The following is a 19,224-nucleotide window of genomic DNA, read 5'->3' as shown; positions in this document are numbered from 1 at the left end:
AAGATTTGGAGGCCCAGGGAGTGGTACAGAGTGGGATCGTTTTCCCCAGGGACTTGTCCTGGGTCACGTTTCCGCAGCCCCGGCGCACTTTCCCTCTCTGCTCATTAGCAACCCTGTAATATTTCCACGGTGGCGCGGAGGGAGCTTGCCTTCACGTGCCCTTGTTCACATTGAGGGGATCATCTTCCCACAGCACGGACCACCTCCCGTGCTGGCAGCTGGGTATATTTAGCAGAGAGTCTAGACCTTCTCGGTCAGACGTGGGCTAATTTTGTTAGGGGTGTGTGCGTCTGGCATTAAACTGCCGTTGAGAGCGTGTTGAAATACCCTGTGACCCCTTCTCGTGAGCCTTTTAATCAGCGTTTATTTGCATATAACACTCACTTCTTGGGTCACGGTAACGACAGGATTAACAGCATCGCTGACGGAGGGGGTTAAAAATAGCCAGGGCCAGCAAGAGCAGAACGAAAAAGTCCTCTTGTAGCTGAACGACACATATAAACGCACGCGCCTGAGCTCCTGCCAGCCAAGTCAAGTGCTTTTTCCACTGGTAAGTGGAAAGTGATGTCAGGATTAAAAGATATTTCAGTGTTTTTAAGGAGAACACTGCTGTACAGGCAGAGGCGATCTACTGCAGAGAGGAGCTGGCAGCCAGGACACCTGTGGAGCATTCTGGGGCTGGCCGGGACCCAGGGAGTAGTCACCGGCTGGGTTTTGAAGGAAAATGGAGGGGGTTGGGTGCTTGTAAACTACTTGTCACCTTTGGGCAGTGATATTGGGTGGTGGAGAAAGGCTGGGACCCTGCAGCCCTACCCTCTCCTCTGCCACTGCCATGCTGCATGGCCTTGGGCACATCACCTGTCCTCCCAGCATCCTGGTCCCCATGCTTCGAGACCCTGATGGTCCAAGGGCCTGATCCTGTGAGCAATTAAGCCTGGGGTCATCCTTACGTGTCCTTACTTCACTAAAGACATTTCTGCCCGGACTCAGGCTCCAAACGCTGGTGAGGATGAGCACTTCATTAGCAGTAGCCTCGCACTCATTAATCTCTAACGCGGGGGGAGCATCTTAACCTTCTCCCTGCATACGACTGTTTGCAGAGTACACCTCATTTAACAAAACATTAAGCATTTTACTTCCTCAGATCAAGTGTATCTATTAATAATGACTTAAATTGTCTGCACTGGCTTCACATTACGAGGAAAACTCATTCCTGGCACATGAAAGAGCACGATACACAGAAGCAAAATGACTTCAGCGTGAGCTTGTTCCCCAAGTTAAGCTGCCACATAACAACTTAGTCCTTACACCAGGGAGATTTCAGCCCGTAATAACTTGCCCTGCTGCTTCAAAAAACCCATGAGGCTGCCTTAAAAAATCCAACGAGTCCAGATGTGCCCGTGCGAAGAGCTCCTGGCATCATCTCTGTGATTTACAGCTGTCCTCCAGCAGTGGGGAACGGCATTATCTTTTTTTCCAGGGAAACTTCCAGTGTGGTGAAGGAGCCCGAGGGCTGGCAGCCCGCGGCACTGCCTACTCCAGCTGCTCTCAAGCACGGATTGCAATGCATGACTGATTTAAAGCTTGCACCCTCTCTTAACCCCCAAAATAATTAAAATGAGCTGGTGTGAGTGGCAGAGCTCCCTGTGATGGCTGTGTGTCCCCCCAGCACCTTGCAGCTGTGGGGAAGGGATGCTGCGCCCACAGCTGGGGGACCGAGAGGTGGGCAGGCAGGATGGCAAAGCCACTGTGCCACGAGATAAACCATCTGCTACCCAAGCCTACCTTGGAGGGACAGCGGCGCGAGGGTGGCTCTCCCGGGCGATGCTTGCTCATCCCCCCAGAGCACCATCCCTGGCCGGGCAGCGCAGGGCAGGAGGTTTAATCTTCTCTCTCGGAGCCAGATGCCACCTTGCAAACAGCCAACCTGCTGCCGAAATGTCCCCACGTTTATATTTCCAGCGCTCCTGATCCATGTGACAGCGCTGCCCACTTACGTGGCTGGCGGCTGAGCGAGGGGGTCAGACCGCACCATTAACGCCCGTGAAGTCGCACGTGTCTGTGCTGGGGGGAGGGGGGAGGGTCACGCTTTGCACCCCCCAAAAATCTTTTGCAGATGCTGTTGCACGAGCAGAGCCAGCTGGGCTGCTGCTGACGGACCAGCCCTCCTTTAAAAACTGCCGCCTGGTGAAATATAAACTCGTCCCCAGGCTACATTGATTTTGTCCAGTTTTTATTGGAAATTAGATAATATTTAAATAGTGCCGAAACATTTCCCTTTAACAGCTCTATATAATATGTGCTACGCTGGTTTATAGTGGCCCTTCTTTATCAAAGGTAAATAATTCAATTCAATAGAAAAAACCCCACACCACCTTTCCAGTTCTTGTAACTGAGCAGCGCTATCCTTCCCCCCCCCCCCCCCCCCCCCTTTTTCCATCAAATACAGGAATAAAACCCCTATATCTCTTAGCTTAACTAAAAATACTAGGCTTCCCTTCTCCCCCCCTCTGTGCTGCAGATTTGCAGCTGTGTTAATTATCCCCTGGGAATTCAATCCTGGTGCGCATCCTCTTTTAAAGGCAAAGGGGAGCCCTACCAGTTATTTAACCCCTCAGTAATGCGCTCGTGAAATGTCACCCCGAGTGCCAGCCTGGCAAACCCGCGCGGGCTGCCCCTCCGTCACATGGACCCCTTACAGTATGGGGCTGGGTGGTGGCGTTTACTAGTTAGCGAGGCAACTGGGTTATTTTTAGCAGTCACCCTTGAGATGGCTGGTTTGTGGGCTGTAAAGGTTGTGGGCTGGGTTTCCCCCTCTCCCCACCTTTATCCTAAAATATTAGAGCCCTTGTGCTAACGGCAGGCGCTGGGCTGCCGTGCCTCTGCTGCTCCGGGCTGCAGACATGAAGCTTTCAGCTCGATTTGCCTTTGATTTGGGGATGTGGAGGGCTTGAATTCCTCCCTGCATTAGTTTCCCCCTTTCTCTCACTACCCCTTTCTCTTAGAAGGTGTCTGTCTGAACACGTACGGCAAGGCCAGCTGAATTTCTGGGTAGTGATGGTTTAAGGGTTGGGCTTGCTTTAAGCGTTGCCTGAACCCACCCAAGAGCAGTGCCAGGCATGGTCCCTCCCTCTGCAAAATCCCCATGCTAGTTTTGCCATGTAACACTTTTTTTTGTTGTTGTTTTTTTCTGCCCGTCTTAAACTTTGATGCCCCATATTGGCCAGCTGCAATTTAAGCACCTGCCTGCATACAGCAGCTATAGAAACTACCAGCCCTAGTTACACCTGGGAGGACTCAGGAGTGGAGAAGCAGCCAGTGATGAAGGAGATGCTGAAAAGAAACCTGCACAACAAACCCTTTTCTGAAAAGCAGGGACGATTTGCTTTTGTGAAGGTTGTGTGCAATGGAGAAGGGCAGGAGAGCAACCATCCTGGGGGACTCGCCCAGGAGATGCCGCCAACCTTGCCATCATCTCTCAGAACACAAGCCTGAGAGGCATCTCTTGAGTGCTCAGGAAAAGTTTGCTCTTGTGAGTTTCAGAACTGTGGGGTTCAGCAGGGGATTGGGCTCCACTGACTGTTTAATGGCACTAAAGCAGCGTTTGCATTTTCTGTTTGCCTGGGTCTGGTGAAAAAAAGAGGAGGAAAAGCGATGTGAAATAATGTCACCCTATATAACTGCGAGGGATGTAAGGACAGAACATATGCCTCGTTGACCAAAGCGGCTTGTAAGGCAGCACAAGGTGGCCACGGCTTTGTGCACCCCAAAAATGCTACCGGGTTGATGCAGGCATTTCTGCTGGTGAGCTGAGGCAGGGGAATGTTTAACATCCCCACAGTGCTGGTTCAGTCTCACTTTCAGGTCAATGTTCTCCCACAGCTGCTGGGGTGCAGGGGTGCACGTTGGGTGACGCCCCACCTGTCAGGTGCCCTGTGCCCAGTGGGTCCCACCATGGCATCCCTGGAGGGGCTGTGATCCCAGGGAGGAGGAGGGAGGGTGCAATTTGAAAGGAGGAGGAGGAAGGTGGAAGGAATTAGAGGCTTCTTGTAGGGTCTGTAGCGCAGGACCCACTCCTGGGAATGGAGACACCAGGGATGTGATGTGGTACACGTCAACACCACTGCTTGCGGGCTGACCACCTAGATTGGGGCTCAGTAGTGATTATAGGGTGAGGATCCAGTGCTGGGTATGTCACGATTCACACCCCAGTCCTTTTCCCCAAACTCCTGAAAACTGAAGCAGGTTCACCCCATTCTCTGGCTGGGTCTCCAGCAGGGGCATCACTGCCGTGCAACAGGCTTGGCTTTGCCAAAATGCTACGGCAGGTAGAAGCAGAGGAGCTGGATGGCACCACGAGCTTCAACAAGCCCTTCGCTCGGTTTCATGCCATCCGGTGCTGTTTTGCTCCTCGGCAAAATTAGCTCTTGACACCTGGAAGTGTAATGGAGTTGTGGAAGGAAGGTATTTATGGATCGGAAGATGTGTTTCCCAAGTGCACCCTAACTAGAAAGTTATAGAGATAATTGCTTGCCCTCTGGGATGCAGAACAACAAACTCAACTATCCCTCGTTGGCTGTATCCATTTCTGGGGGATTGATTTATTCCTTACCAGTGGACACATCTGAACTTCTCTTGTCAGTGTTAATTAGTGGGGACTCTGCCCGATTCATTACGGCTACGACCTCTCTTCGTCACAGCTGCACTTTAACGAGAGAGCCATCTGGTTTGCCTGCTTGGCTCTGCCTTCATTCCTGCCCCCCCTTCCCATCACTTGTGGGGTACGGGCTGGAAACAACGCCTTGGAAATTACAGGTTGCTGCTGCGGTGGGACGAGGCAGCCGGTTCTTGGGGCTCAGCTGCAGCACCTGGACCATCCGTCACACCGGCAGCACCCGGCGGCGAGCTGTCAGCACATCACCGCCGCCGCCACATCCCCTGCCCTGCCTGAGCTGTGACGCCAAGGACTGTCCCTGTGGAACATGGAGGGTGGCTCAGGTGGGCAATGCTGGGGGCCGAGGCTTTGGGCTGCCCCTGACATCCCCCCGTGAGGGGTTTCATTAGCGGGCAGAGGGGTGTGCGTTGCTTGCCAGGGGGGTGGCATGTCACCGTTGGGTCAGGGACATCCCAGAATTGGGAGCTTGAACTTGGCAATGGAGTGAGGATGGCTTTGTAAGCCTGAAATGAAATGTTGGCCCTGGGCAAGACCCCACGTGAAGGGCTTGGGGATGGAGCCATCTCCTAGGTGGCTGGAGAAAATGATGTAAAGATGGGGCAGGTTTTTGGGCCATGAGGTGGCACCATGGTGTGCTCACACCCATGGTACCTCCAACCCACCCTGACAGGATGGGGAGGGGTTGCTCCCAGCTGGGTGTTTTTAGGCTAACGTGGGTGGTGGTGTGTGGGGGCCACCACCCCAGAGCAGGCTTCCATCAGGCTTTGGAATGACACGCTGAGACCTCAGATTTCAGGCTGGTCTGACTGATTTCAGCGTTTCTCCCGACCCCTCACCCCCTCCCAAAGGGTGCTGCCTGAGGGGCTTTTCGGGAGCTGTCTGGTTTGGGATGGAGCCATCGGAGTGCACCTTTAATTAGAACAATTATGGGTATAACTTAGCCAAACTTTGTGCTGAGTGGGACTATTGGCTTTGCTGGCTGAAGGGCTCATTTGCATGATTTCCAATTTCCATCTCCTGCTAATCCTTCAGTTTATTCACTGCTCCAATTACTCCTAACAAGAAGACAGGGTTGCACCCAACTCTTAACCTCTCGTCAAGCTTTCACTAGGGCTTGGCCCATCACACTGTATCCAGCCTTAATGGCTGATACCTAGATTTTCCCTTGCTTTCCAAATATTCCTTCTTGGTGTTTTTCCTATTGTTTAAGCCCGTTTTCTTTCCCCTCCATTTTGCTCTTGAGTTATTTGTACTTAGAAAGCAGAAGACCCACTCCATTAAGCAGCCCTTGGGTGGGCAGGCACAGTGGCTTCTCCTTGCATGACTCAGGATACCAGGAGCTGGGACGAGTAACGATGCATTTGGAACTGAAAACCAGCACCTCTGGTCTTCTTCTGTAAGAGCTTATTGCCCTGAAATGTGGGGGAAATGCGCTGGAGGTGGCTGGAGCAGGCTGATTTGATCCCAGACCTGAACTGCTTTCATCTGGGAAAACCCCCAATGAGTCCAAGATCAACCATCTCCCACCAGACCATGTTGTGGCTCCAGGGCAGGACAGGGGCTGGATGGGGAGGGATAGAGACCCACAGCACAGAAGAGGAGGAGAGACTGCAGGCAGAGGAGGTCCTGCCCCCCCCATGTCTGTCCCTGTCCCGCATGGCAGCTCCATTTGTGGCTGTTCATCACAGAGCCTTTCCTTCCTTTCACAAATGGGTCAATGGGGCAGCAAGGACCTTGCAGAGCTCCTCACACCCCCTGGTCCCACGCACTTTGGACCTGCACGCTCACTGCTATCATCAAAATGGTTTTTGGTCCTAAGGTGCACTTTTGGAAGGAAACCTCTAGAAAAGCTTTGACACAGCTGAGGTGCTGTGACAGCCTGATGTGGATGCTGGGACCTCATCCTGGACACCTGCTAGAGAATAATGCTGGAGGAGAACCAGCTGAGGTCCTCAGGCTCTGTGACCCACTTGCCCCCTTGGCTGTGCTAATGGCCCATTGCAGCAGCTGACAAGTTTCTCCTGCTGTGAGAGCAGCAGGTGATCTGGGTTTCCCATTTGCAGGTCATCCACTGAGCCAGATAAAAGCCTCAGCCCCTAAGCTCCTCAGAGTTTGCTGGCTGGCTGTGGGCTTTGGGTGGTTTCTGGCCAATGATGGATAAAGCAGTATTTGCAGTCCTTTTTCTTTGCGGTGGCTACGTACTGACTACATCTGTGCAGAAGCCCTGGCTCTTTGAGAGAGCGGAGGTGAGTTCCTCGTGTTTGGTTTTTTTTTTTCCATTTTGCTGCTATCTGACTCTCTTCTGCGGCTCCTCCTTGTTCCACTTCCTCGCTCTCCGTTGCTTATTTTGAGCTTTGGTGCTGCTGTGGGCTGAGCTGTGGGATGGCTTTTGCCTTCCTGGTGTCTGTGCTAACTGTTGCCTTGCCTTGCTGCTGGCTGACTGTTCCCTGTTGGGGAAACTGAGGCAAGGGAGAGCCTAAAGTAAGGGATCTGGAAGAGGATATTAGGAAATGCCCTTTACTTTGCCGCTGGCTCGTAGCTGCCTTCCTGAGAAGCAAACAGCATTAGTTCATGCTTCTCTTTCCCTTTGCTTCTGGCTGCCTCTGGTCGTCTTGTTAACGGTGACTTTCTTGTTGGCCTGAGCAACTTAAAGCATGAATGCTTTTGAGGAGAGGGGCATCCCACCTAGGGGAAACTGCGCAGTGTTGGCTTTGTTTGAAGTTGTGCTGAGGAGATTAGGGACGTGTTTAGCCTTTTGTTAGAAGGCTAAGAAAATGGAAAAGGGTGCAGAGTTTGTGTTTCCCACCCTTTTTGGAGGCCCAGGGGTGGGGCATGAGCCTCTCTCTGCTCCCATGCTGGCACATCCTCTACTATTTTCCCTTCTCTACCAAGAAAGAGGATGCCAGCTGAGGGATGTAAGGGCAAAGGCCAACTGAGGCTGCATTTGGTGCTTTTGCAGGAGGCGATGGCTGCAAAAATGAGCTGGCGCTTGTTTGCTCTGCAAAAGAAATGGCCCCTCTTCTGCAGCATCCTCTCAGGGTAGCGGCCTTTCAGTGTGGAGCTCTGGAATCAGCCGGAGCCGTGTAAGGCACCGTGCCTTTGATTGCACCACATTTTAGCGGTGGGCTCTGGAGAGCATCGTTGGCCAGGAGCATCCCAGGGCAGGAAGCTGGGGGTCTGGCTGCAGAAACCCCCTTTCCTTTGAAGAAGGCAGCCCCATGGATGCTGTGCAAAGCTGAACAAGACCCCCTAAATGATTTGGGGATTTTATGCAGCTTGTTATCTTAGGTGTAGGGTATTTTTTTTTAAATCCCAGCAAGAAATAATCCTCTTTTTCTGGTTGGAATAGAAATGGCTTGATGCTATGAGGCAAAAAATAAAAGGAAGCTCTACCCGGTGCTGTGATGATTTGCAAGGCTAGTGAGAGACTACATAAGGCGTTTTCAAATAGACTCCAATATTTTCAGTGCTTAAGAGGGCCCGACTACGTGACACCTTTTTTGAAGCCCTGATTTACAATGGACCCAGGCTGAGTGCATTATAATTTGCTGTGCGAAGTTCCAAAGTCGCAGTACTTTCAATAATGAGGAGAGAAACCCTAATATGATGAGACCTTTTTTTGGTATTGTGTTTAATGAAAAGCTAAAAATGTGCTAATTTGTAAGTCCTGTTGTGGTAGTGGCATTGGAGGCTTTTGAAATGCATTACTGACTTAGGAAGTATTAAGAAAAAATGACATTTTGCTACTAGCAGAAAAGTCAATTATAATGTTTCCGCACTTTAGAAAATTGCTGATGCAGGATGGGAGTTAATAGAACAGTCAGCTTCACTTTGTATTACTGGATTTGGGGGGTTTTGCTGAAAAATGTTGGGTCATTTCTTTAATTCTAATGGCAACTTAAACAATGAGCAGCAACAGGCGCTGTGTGGTTGGGATTTGCCTCTGGCCAGGGTGTGCTGGAAGATGTATTCCCTTGGGTTGCTCCTACATGGAGTCAGACCGTTTGCCAGCCTGGCGTAATGCAGACTGCCCAGGATCCGGGCGAATTACCATAAATAAAGATCTAGCAGCATTTTGCAGTTGGGCTGATCTCTCTCTGATGGTGGAGGAGCATGTGCCAAAGTGCTGAGTCCAGTGCAATCTGTTCCCAGCGCTTTGCAAAAGAGCCCTGTTAATTTATTAAAAAACATTTAAACCAATAAACTGGAGAAAATAGCTGTCCTTACCCACTGGGCTCTCGATGGAGCTTTTTTCCATCTCCTGGAGAAGAAAACAGCACTAAACTTTTTCCTAAGCTCCTGGGGAACAGAGGGGTAGGAGCTCTGGGAGGCTTGCTGTGGTTGCCAGAGAGCTTCAGTGCTGGTTGTAAAAATCCCAGTGCTGGAGGAACAGGCTTTCAGGAAGGCAGCAGCACTCCCAGTAACCCTATCTCTAAATCAGTCCAGGCTAGGAAGGCAAAACAGCTCCTGCAGAATTGGCAGGGATGGGAGAGAAGGGCTGGCACGGCTTTTAACAGGAGTTACAGCGTCTGATTAAAGGGCTTTGGCCACAGTGGCATAACCCGAGTGCCTGACATAAACCAGGGACCTAATAATACCCAAGGCACATGGTGAAAGCATGACTTCACGGCAGGCCCTGCCTTCTGCCTGGCGAGGGCTGGCTTTCCTCCCTCACCGCTGTGAGATTTCTTGCTCATCTTATTCCAGGCATTGTGGTAAACCACTTTTGTTTCTCGGCCTTACTGATAGCGTTTAAATCGGTTGGCAGCCATCTCACCTGAGGCACTACACACCTGAAGCCCCAGTTAAGGCACTTTTTTTGCCTGGTGGCAAATTGGTAGCAACTTCTTTCCAGCTGGAATAGGTCTGCCAGCTGCAGCTTGAGTCTCTGCTCTGGCCAGTTTGGCTGATGCCCTGCTGATGGGGATTGGGGGTTATTGGTATTTTAGGGAGGCAAAGGGGATGTGGGGAACTTGTGCAATGGGGGGGTGGACAAGAATGGCTCTCTGGTGCTTCCTCTGCCTTGGGTGGAAGCTGAGTACAGGGGCTGTGCTTCTTGCCCACCACCCAGCACCTTGCAAAGCTGGCACTGAAGCCTGGGCTCCTGCTCCAAGTGTGGTCTCGGGGGCTATATCTACAGCACATTAAAATCCACAGGGAAGGGTTATGCCAAGACTTCATTGCCTCTGGGAGAGTGAAGTCACGCTTTGCTCCCTGTTTCCCAGGTGTTTCAAAGGAGGGTTCCCACTTGCTGTGGTTAAAGCAGAAGGATGGGGACTGAGCATGAACACTTTGAAAAAGTCATGTCACATGTAGTTCTCTTGGGTTTGGAGGAAGCAATTAAGCCAATTAATTTATTGGTAAATTATCTTATGATGAAGTACAAAATAACTGCAATGAAACGCTGACATTCACATTAATACCAAATTAGTTACTGTATTATGACTGTTCTTACAATGAATGCCCAGTAATTTAATAGTAATGGGACATTTAAATAATTTAGCCGATAATTCTCTAGATCACTTACATATATAAATGAGCATGACAGCTTCTTTTTCTCAACTTTGCTGGTGCTGCTGGATTACCTCCCACCACCACGCCAGGAGGCAAAGCAGCCCAGCACCTCTCTCCAACATCCCCAAAACTTGCCTCCTGCTGGAAACTAAGTAGGGAACAGGGTGGGATTTTCCTCCCTCATCAGATTTTGGGATTGCTGTGGCTGGAAAGCAAAGCGCAATTGCCCTGTGGCTGGGTTTAGCAAAGCCACAATCTCCTCTTCCCCCCCACCCCCGTGGTGAAAGAAAAGATCTCTACTGATGCTCCTTGTGAGAGCACTCTTTAGCCTCACAGCAGGATGGGTGTTGGAGATCCAGCCAGGGCCACTTAATTGAACAGTTCAGCCATTGACACTGAAATTACTGTGTGTTGGCTCTGCTTGATGCAACAGCTTCATTTTCAAGTAGCTGCACTTTCTGTAATAATAATTATAAATAGCATTAAAATTGCTCCTCATTCTTCCCTCCCCATTCCCCTGCGAGGACTTTCTAAAGCAGAGCGAGGGCTTGGCAACTACACAGGACAGAGCTTGTTGGCTTTATTGCCTCTCCACCTCCTGCACCCATGGAGCTGCTTGCATATACATCAGCTGCGGCTTCCAGATTCCCATGGGGGGAAAAAAAATGCCGTTCACACTGAAAGTAGCCACCATTGCAAGCTACACCTAAAAGATCCGTGGCTCCAGTGCTTTCTCCCATAAACTGGTAAATACTGGAGGAAAAACATCAGGCTTCTGCCCTGCTGAGCACACCTGGGATGCTGAGAGGTTCACACATCCTTTCTGCATGGGGTCGGAGTCATGCCCTGGAGATGGATGTTGCCAGTCAGTGTGTTACTTTGCTATTGAGATTGCATTGAACCTGCTGAAATATTAGTTAATGGGCTTGCTTACATCCAGCCTAAATGCAGTCTTTTCATCACATCACGTCCTGCTGTCAAACCTGTTGTGGAGAGGAGTATTCCACTGTCGGCAAGATTGAGGACAGAATTATCCAAATTAGTTTTCTTGCAGATGAGAGCAGAGATGAGGTTTTTAACACAAACCCTGCCATCTCTTTGGAGAGTCTGGCTTTCCTCACCTAGGATGCGGTTGAAGAGTACCTTTTTTAATTGGGATGTGCTGCCAAATTTGTGGAGCCAGCAGCCTGCCGCAAACAAGCGTCTGCACAGAAAGAATAAAGAAAGGAAAGCCAAAGTCTGTAGCTGTTCTCTTGCAAGTGATTAAATCCAGAGGCTGGCAACTCGCACTTGTAGGGTCCCTTGTGTGGGTCATGACGAGGTTCCAGCAACTGGATTACTGCGGGGATGGCTGGGGGAAGGAATTGTGTACACCAGAAATGTCCTGAGGTGTTGCACAGAGGAGATCTAGCAAGCATTTCCTCTTCTGTTGCTTGGATCCCCTTGGCAGGGCTGGAGATGCAGGGTTGGAAGGCTGAAGTCCAGGGGAGCCCTGTATCAGACGGCAAAACGTAGCCAAAGATGACTGCAAAAACCCCGAGTTGGGCTGGCTCTGTCCCGCGTGCTGTGACGGCATGGCAGCCCATTCCCCCCTTGGGGGGGAAAATTCACTTTATTAACAAGAGCCACCCAGTTCCCTCTACTGTGCTCAGTGATATGATTTCTTGAATTGTTTTCTGTGCAGTTAGTTGCCTGTAGGAATCTTTCTGGGCTTTTGTTCAGATGTTGCTGTTTCCAGGAGTGGTTTTTGTGTTTTGTTTTTTTTTTTTTTTTTTTTTCCCATTGGATTTCTTCTTGGTGGGAGAGGCTCAGTACCAATCCCTTCTCAGCAAACTGTTAGAGAACTTCTCAGGCAGGTTTTTGGGTGGGCTTTTGTCTTTCTTCAGGGTTGCTGTCCTAAAGCATGTTGTGTACCCACTGTCTGGGTAAAAGTGCATTTTCGGCAAGTCACTTGCCACCACCTTTTTGATGAAATACCTTTTCAGGCAGGGGAAGTGAGGGCTTGGGATAGTACGAAGATGTGGAAATTTTTAAAATGTGATCACTCCCTTTTATGTACACCTTGGTAAGATTGTACTAAGCAGCGAGCACTGCTGTACTCCAGAGCGAATTGTGACTGGCAGAGAACGCGATGTGCTGTCCCCAGCCTGCCCTCCCTCAAAGGCTGGTTGGCCTGGCCTGTGCTGGAGGAAACCTGAGCAGCTCCCTACAGCATCGCAGCCCTCCTGGTACCTCCCAGCCTCTCGGTAGTAAAGGTATGGGCAGGTCCTTTGACTCCCTGGGGATGGTGTGCCTCGTGTTCCAATTAAATAGGTATTGTGAGTTGCCTGTTGGCAAAGACCCTGGTGAATGAGACCTTGTACTTGACATAAAGGCGGTGTTGGCTCCATCAGTGCCACGTAGGATGTCCCAAAGCTTTAGGGTGTTCTGACCACTGCCTATAAATACCTTGCCCCCACAAGTGATGATTTATGAACGGGCAAGATTGATTGCCTGTTACCTGAATGCTATCAAATGCTGCCGTGGACTGTTCCCTGTGCTATTTGGACATTAAGTCTAATGCACTCGCTGCATCAAAGCACAAGACCAGCGAATCTCTGCTTCCAAGTGTCTTGGGTCCTCCTGGGCAGAAGGCATTCCTGCTACAGAGCTTCGCACTTTGCTGCTCAAGCACACAGAAAGAGCTGCTGTGACCCCACAGGCTCCATCTGTACCCTGCTTGATGTGTGGGGTCTGAATGGGATGGGGCAGGCGTTCACCAGTGGGCTGCTTGAACGGAGCTTGAAGGACTGGCTTTAGCAGAAGCTAAAGCAGGTCTAGGTAGACTGGGTTTAACGCAGCATGAAACAACCTTTTAGAAAGCTCAGCAGGCCTAATCCAGATTGTCATTGCAGCTGCTGTTCTGTCATACATGTTTTCTTAAGTAATGGATAACGCTGCCGTTTGTGCAAACAAGGTAACTTGGCATTGTTTTCTATTGCAAAATAGGTTCTTGGGGCATCCACTGACATGAGCACCACCTGACTGCTTTACTTTTGCCTTTGTTCTGCTTATTGTTTTCTTCAAACCTCACATATAAAATTTGTCCATGATAAAGCATCAAAAGGTAAAACGGTGCTGATCCTCATGCAGCTATGTAAATATTCAGCTTGTGGTTGATTGCATTAAGTGTCTTATAATCCATCCCAATTAAAAAGCAGTCTTTATAGCTGTAATAGTTTTATTGAGAACTGTAACACATTAGACCTACAGATATATAAAGCAGTTAGTTTTATAAAGCATATAGGATATTAAAGTAATGAAAGACATTAATGTGACATCAATTTTTAAGGAGAGTTACTTGCTGAAATAAATGAGTATAGCCTAAAAGTTGATGGCATGTTACAGTCCTGAGTAATGAACCCTTCTGCCCCCTAAAATCTCTTCGAATAAATAATGCTTGAGCAAGTCAGTGGTTGTTAACTCTTTATCCTCTGAGAGCTATATGTCACATTGATGTCTCATCTGATTGTTTTGTTTTTTTTTAACTTTTAAAAAATTCATTCAGAAAGGGATTCTCTTTCCTGGAATACTTATAACTTGGGGTGTGTTATTCTGATGTGTCTGCTTTCCTGATGTCTTCCCCTCTTCAGTGAAGTAGAGCTGTGACTGGTATTGCCAGATGCAAAATTCTTGAGGAAGTTACTTTTTTTCTTTTCCTTTATTTGTTTTTCCTTTTGGTACTTTCTCCTTGTCTGCCAGTGCTCTGATTCGTGCTTTACCCAGTGGTGTCTTGGCATACCAAGCCTGGAGAATCAAAAAGGATATGTACGTTTTATTAAAACTTAAAGAAAAAAAAACCTTAAACTTTTTACTAGTACAATGGAGCATTCCTTAAAAAAAAAAAACAAACCCAACAACAAACCCCCTCCAAATGTCTTAAAATCCTGACTGGCTTGTGGAGAAGGAGAAATGAAATCCTCAGATCTCTTGAGTACATTATTATAACAAGAAGTGTAGCAATTGCTTGCTTGAACTGTGTCTCATTAACAGGGATACTTAACTGGGCCATTTGTGTTGCTATAGTTATGGAAACGTTAGAACTTCTATGATCAACCCTATTTCCAGGGTATATAGCTCTTGTCAAAACTCCCTGTGGTCTGAAACTTGGCAATAGACAAAGCATCTACTTCTCATGGCTCTGCAAATCAATCCAGACAGTTTTTATTTCAATGAGAGAGCTTAAGAAGCAAAACAAACCCTGAACATTAAAAACCTGTTTATTGCTTTCAGATGCCTGTTCACAGTCCTGTGACTTGTAAATGATTTTGGTATAGTTGCTCTGCAAACCTGCCAAGCTCCTGGACTGTAATGTCAACAAGGCAGTTCTAGGCCATGTGAAAATAATGTAAAGTGAAGAAGGCAGTGCCTTAAAGTTAGTAGTTATGTAGGAATTAGTCTTTCCCAAGCTGTACGTACAGGAACCTTTATTAACAAAGTCCTGCCTACATCAGAGAATAAAATGCTACATGGCTGATAAAATGCCTGCCGCCTTGACCATGTTCATCCATGCGCTGGCCCAGGAATGAATGTCTTTCCTCTGGCTACAGACCACTATTTCATGCCCCAGCTGTGTCTCCTCTGCCCTTTGATGGGGCCCCTGTCGTCTTCAACCTTCCTACCAATGCAGCATCCTGTGAAGGTCTGCCGTTTCCATGTGATCCACCCAAAACGCTGCTTGCAGCCTGAGCCTGGAAGGGCTGCCTCTAGGAATCTGCCTCGTCCAGTTTCCCAGTATGTGTTGCAGACAGGCAGCAGCAAGAGAAGTAGTTGGGAGTGGGAGAAGAGGTATTGGAAGTGTATAGGGGAGAAAAGGCCTTCACATTCCTCTCCTGGCACCCAATGGTCCTCCTTGGTGTCATGCTTCTTACAGGCTGCTTCTGGGTTGCAGAAAGGGGCTGATGACAGGCACCCTATTTGGTTCTCTTGTCTTACAGATTAAATACTGTCAGCAGGTAAATGAAGTCTGACAGCTGTCAAATGTCCAGCTGGCTTCTGGGCAGCCCCAACACAGTGATCTCTGCTCTAATTGCCTGACTGAGCTGAGCACTCCCCCTCCAAGAACCCTGACTCCACTGATTAAAACATCATGCAGCCTCTCGCGGATCCACATCTGGATGGTGACATGGGAGGTGTTTGGGAGGCTCTCGGTGCAGTGGCCTGGGCAATTGAATTTTGCTGTCTTGGGCCAAACTATTCCTGTGTCGGGGAGAACAGTCCCAGCTGGGATGGGGCAGGGAGAGGTCTGGAGATGGCTGCTTCTGGCCCTTCACGTGAGGAGGATAAGAAAGACAAGGTGGTGGTTGTGACTATTGACTTGGGGAGGTCTTGACTTCCCCAGCAGTAACTAGCAACCAAGCGATGTCTCTAGCCTTCCATGAGCCACAGACCATGAGGCCGTGGAAATTCTGTTTTTCTCCCCACAGTCTCTTCCTCCAGGTTTGTTGTCCTGGGTATAATGTTCCCCAGACCTTAAGTGGGAGGTGAAAAGAACAACAAACCCCTGCCAACAGCTTTCTGGGAGGTAGGTGGGGTGTAAAGCACTGTTTGGTGGGGGCGGGCTGTGGAGGTCAACCCACTGCCTGCTCAGAGTCACTGATAAAAGGCCTCCGCTGCATGTGGCGGGAGGAGCAGAGTGACTTGCGATGTCCCCTCTTGTTCTCCTCCTGTTTCTTCATGCATATATTTCAATGCACAAAATTAACCTGCCTGTTGGCTTGCAGTAATGGCTGCTTTTGCCTCGTTAGCTAGTGGAACTGCGATGTGTGATTAATGAAGCCAGCTCCTCAGATATGGCTACAAGTAGATTTATCGTTAGCGCACTAGCATCTGAACTGGGGATGTTCCTGATAGTGAGCGATGGATCAAAGTTATGATGGTTGCTTGTTGGAGGAAGCAATGGATGTCCATAGCCTGTAGCAGGGGTTTTCTTGCATGTAAGTATTTTGTACCAGTCACTGCCAGGCAGAACTTGGTGTGCTAGCTGGACTGCAGTCCTTTGCTCCTCTAGGATTACTGTTATTTTTGTGCAAGGATTTGTATCAATCACACTGGTGCAATAATTTGTAATTTCAAAAATGAGGAAGTCTAATTGGGGCAGAAATTTGAGTAAATTGAATGAAGAAATCACATTATTACAAATTTTGCATTATTTATATTCATTTTGGAACACTGGCAGAATATAAATGTCAAACAGGGAGATTCATGTTTCCAGTGAATAGAAATCAAAGATTCATCACAGCGCTAATATTCACTTTGAATGCTGCGTTTTAGCCGCCCCACTTCAAAAAGGACAAAGCAAAGCAACAGAAAAGGTCCAACGGTGGCAATGATTAGAGGCTCAGGAAGGGGAGACTTCTGTGCGAGATGAGATGAAGACACTGGAGTTTAATTAATGCATGAGGCCATTTTGACAATCCTCTTCCCCTGTGTCGTATTACAGGTGCTGGGGCAAGGTTCCATGACATTTAAGGGAAAAAAATTTAAAACAGATAAAAGGAAATACTTTCTTAAGGGCTGTAATTAATGCAAAGAAATGATTGCCACGGGACGCCGAGGACAGTATCATTTTAGCAGTGTTCAAAATGAAGCGCTGCCTGCACGCTTCGTGCTGTACAAAACAGGCACATTCATAGCAAGCAGAATAATATTTTCAAGTAAAACTTGCACTAAATACTAGCTCTCATGTTTCAGGGTACAAATGGATTACTACTTGGAGCTGGGAATGATAGATTTTTTTTTTTCTTTGCTGCAACACTGAACCATTAGCCTTTCCCTGAGGAAAGATATTGGTTTAGATAGGAAGCATGAGGATAAAAAGAGTAATTTGCCAAATATCACAAATGCTGCCTGCGTTGAGTGAGCCAAATGGCTCTAGATGGAAATTGGAAAGTGTTCAACAGGGCTGGGAGAAATATGCACTATCATTAGGTTAGCAGTGGAAGAAGACTTGGACAAAGTTGTTAGAAACTGCATCCTGTTTATTTTGTGAGGTGCTGTGGGGATTCAGAACCAGAGGGGATTCAAAGAGCAGAAGGAGAAGGAAACCTTTCAGCCAGGACGACTGGATGGTTTAAAAGTGGGTCTGGGTAGAAGCTGGGGTGGGGATAGGACTGAGAAAGCGCTTTTTGGGGTCTCTTGGCTTCAGTACAGAAGCCCTATCCCATCTGGAGCCCCAGGTGTGGGCTGCCTGCAGCATCTTGGTACACAACAGGGTTTTCTGTTTTGTGGCCAAGGCTTTCACTAGTGTTTAGTAGGCTTGGAGTGCCTCAGTCAAGTGTTGCACCATTTTTCTGGAGTGTCAGTGTTGCTAAGTTGCAGTGTTGTGCTTGACTAGCTAGTTCAAGTCCGGTTCAGCCCGTCCCTAGGCTACAGTGAAGTCACTACAGTAAATACATTGTAGACCTATACCTAAGCCTGATAAACTGTTCCCATCAATAGGAAAACTAAGTGATACAGTGAAAGCAGAGTTAACTGCTACATAAAGATAATCCTAGTCTAGGGAAACAAAGGCTAATTATTACTGAGCTACATCTGGAAAAAGTAGTTGTTTGCAGGGTGATCCATGTGCATTTGAGGTATGTGCAATGTGCCAGGTTTTGCCTTCAGGATTTTATAGCCCTGAGGGTGGGGAGAGGGAGGGAGCTTGAGGCAGAAACTAATTCTTATTTAAAACCCGTATTTTAAATCAAAACTCTTTATAAGAAAATTCTTGTTTGAAATGATTTAAAATAAGGACTTAGAAATTGAGCCCTATGTGGAACACCTGCATGTCTAGGTTTTTTGTGTTCTCAACATAGCCAGGCGGGCTGAACACATCAGCTCAAAAAAAACCCCCAAACAAACGATGCATTGTACTAATGACACTTGCGTGATTTATCCATGCATGTGAAAGCCACTCTGTTCAGCAGGAGCAGGGTGAGGGCAGTAGGTTCAGCAAAGCTGTGTGCCAGGTGTGCTGCCCGTGTGGAGCTGCTGCCTGTAGTAATGACAGTTTGCCTGGCACGTCCAGCTGCCCAGCAGCCCGGGCTGCCAAACATCCCAAAATGGGAAGAGGTGGGTGTTTGGTGCTGTTCAGCCATACATCATCATTCAAACAGTGATGTGCCAACCCATCAGCAGAATTAGCGGGTCTCTAGATCAAATGTGCCCGGACAAGGACGTGGCAGGGGACGATGAAAGACAGCTGGTTAACATAGCTCTTAATGTCACCTTAAATGTTTCTTCCTCCTCTATGTACACTGGATCCTGCCTGGCCAGAGAAGTCACGAACTCGGCAGTCGTCAGAGGCTTCCTGGTCATCTGCAGAAGGCGTAGCTCGCTCAGGACAGCTTGTACTGCCTGGATGATGTGTCCCTGGGTGAAACCATCAGACACTTTTGCTAGGCAGCTTATGTTCAGCGAGCTGGTGATCACTCCACCGTTCTGCAGAATAATGTGCTTCCATAGCACTGTTCATCAGGATCCAGAAAAAGAGAATGGCAAAGACAAAAAAAAAAATGCGTTAAGGAAAGCAGGAGAAATATTTTTGCATTCTGAAACTGAAACAGGAAAACAAGGGATATCAGTCAGGAAAGCCAGGATTCACATTTTTCATGTTTGCTGTTTCTTTCATCCACAGGTTTGTAGCATAGAGGCCTTCAGGCACACCTGTTTTCGAACCATTAGTGATCGTTTGTTGGCTATCAGTCAGTACTTTTCCGAAAGTCATTAAGGCCACATAATGTGAGGTGGATAGGTGTGTAAAAATGGAAAGAACTAGTTAAATGTGCTTAAGTACGCACAGAAAGAGAACCTGTCCAGCATGTTCCAGTCTGGGTGTGTAGACTTACACACCTACATTAACAGCCTGCTTTTATCTCCATGACCCTGGTCACCAGTGACTCCTGCTGGGCTGAGGGCTGCTATGGGGACTGGATCCTTGGTTTTGGAAGCCTTTGACTTCCAGCTCTGCAGGCATGTGTTGCAAAGGCCAGGTATAAATTTCTGTGATTGGC

The 19,224-nt window shown here is 48.4% G+C and overlaps 1 protein-coding gene across 1 annotated transcript in view; it reads right to left on the bottom strand.

Moving 5' to 3' along the window:
* Positions 1-13,432: 13,432 nt before the first annotated feature.
* IQCA1 (IQ motif containing with AAA domain 1) overlaps positions 13,433-19,224 on the bottom strand; it is a 111,637-nt gene continuing 105,845 nt past the window's right edge. The window contains exons 18-19 of the mRNA XM_040605217.1: positions 18,440-18,678; positions 13,433-13,975 (exon numbers count right to left, since the gene is read on the bottom strand). Coding sequence (XP_040461151.1) covers positions 13,871-13,975; positions 18,440-18,678 — 344 coding nt within the window. The 3' untranslated portion in view covers positions 13,433-13,870. The remainder of the gene's footprint in view (positions 13,976-18,439; positions 18,679-19,224) is intronic.

Source organism: Falco naumanni, chromosome 8 (genome assembly GCF_017639655.2).
Source record: "Falco naumanni isolate bFalNau1 chromosome 8, bFalNau1.pat, whole genome shotgun sequence".
Taxonomy (NCBI): domain Eukaryota; kingdom Metazoa; phylum Chordata; class Aves; order Falconiformes; family Falconidae; genus Falco; species Falco naumanni.
Note: the sequence above shows the minus strand (reverse complement) of the source record. Positions and strands in the feature narration are given on the sequence as shown.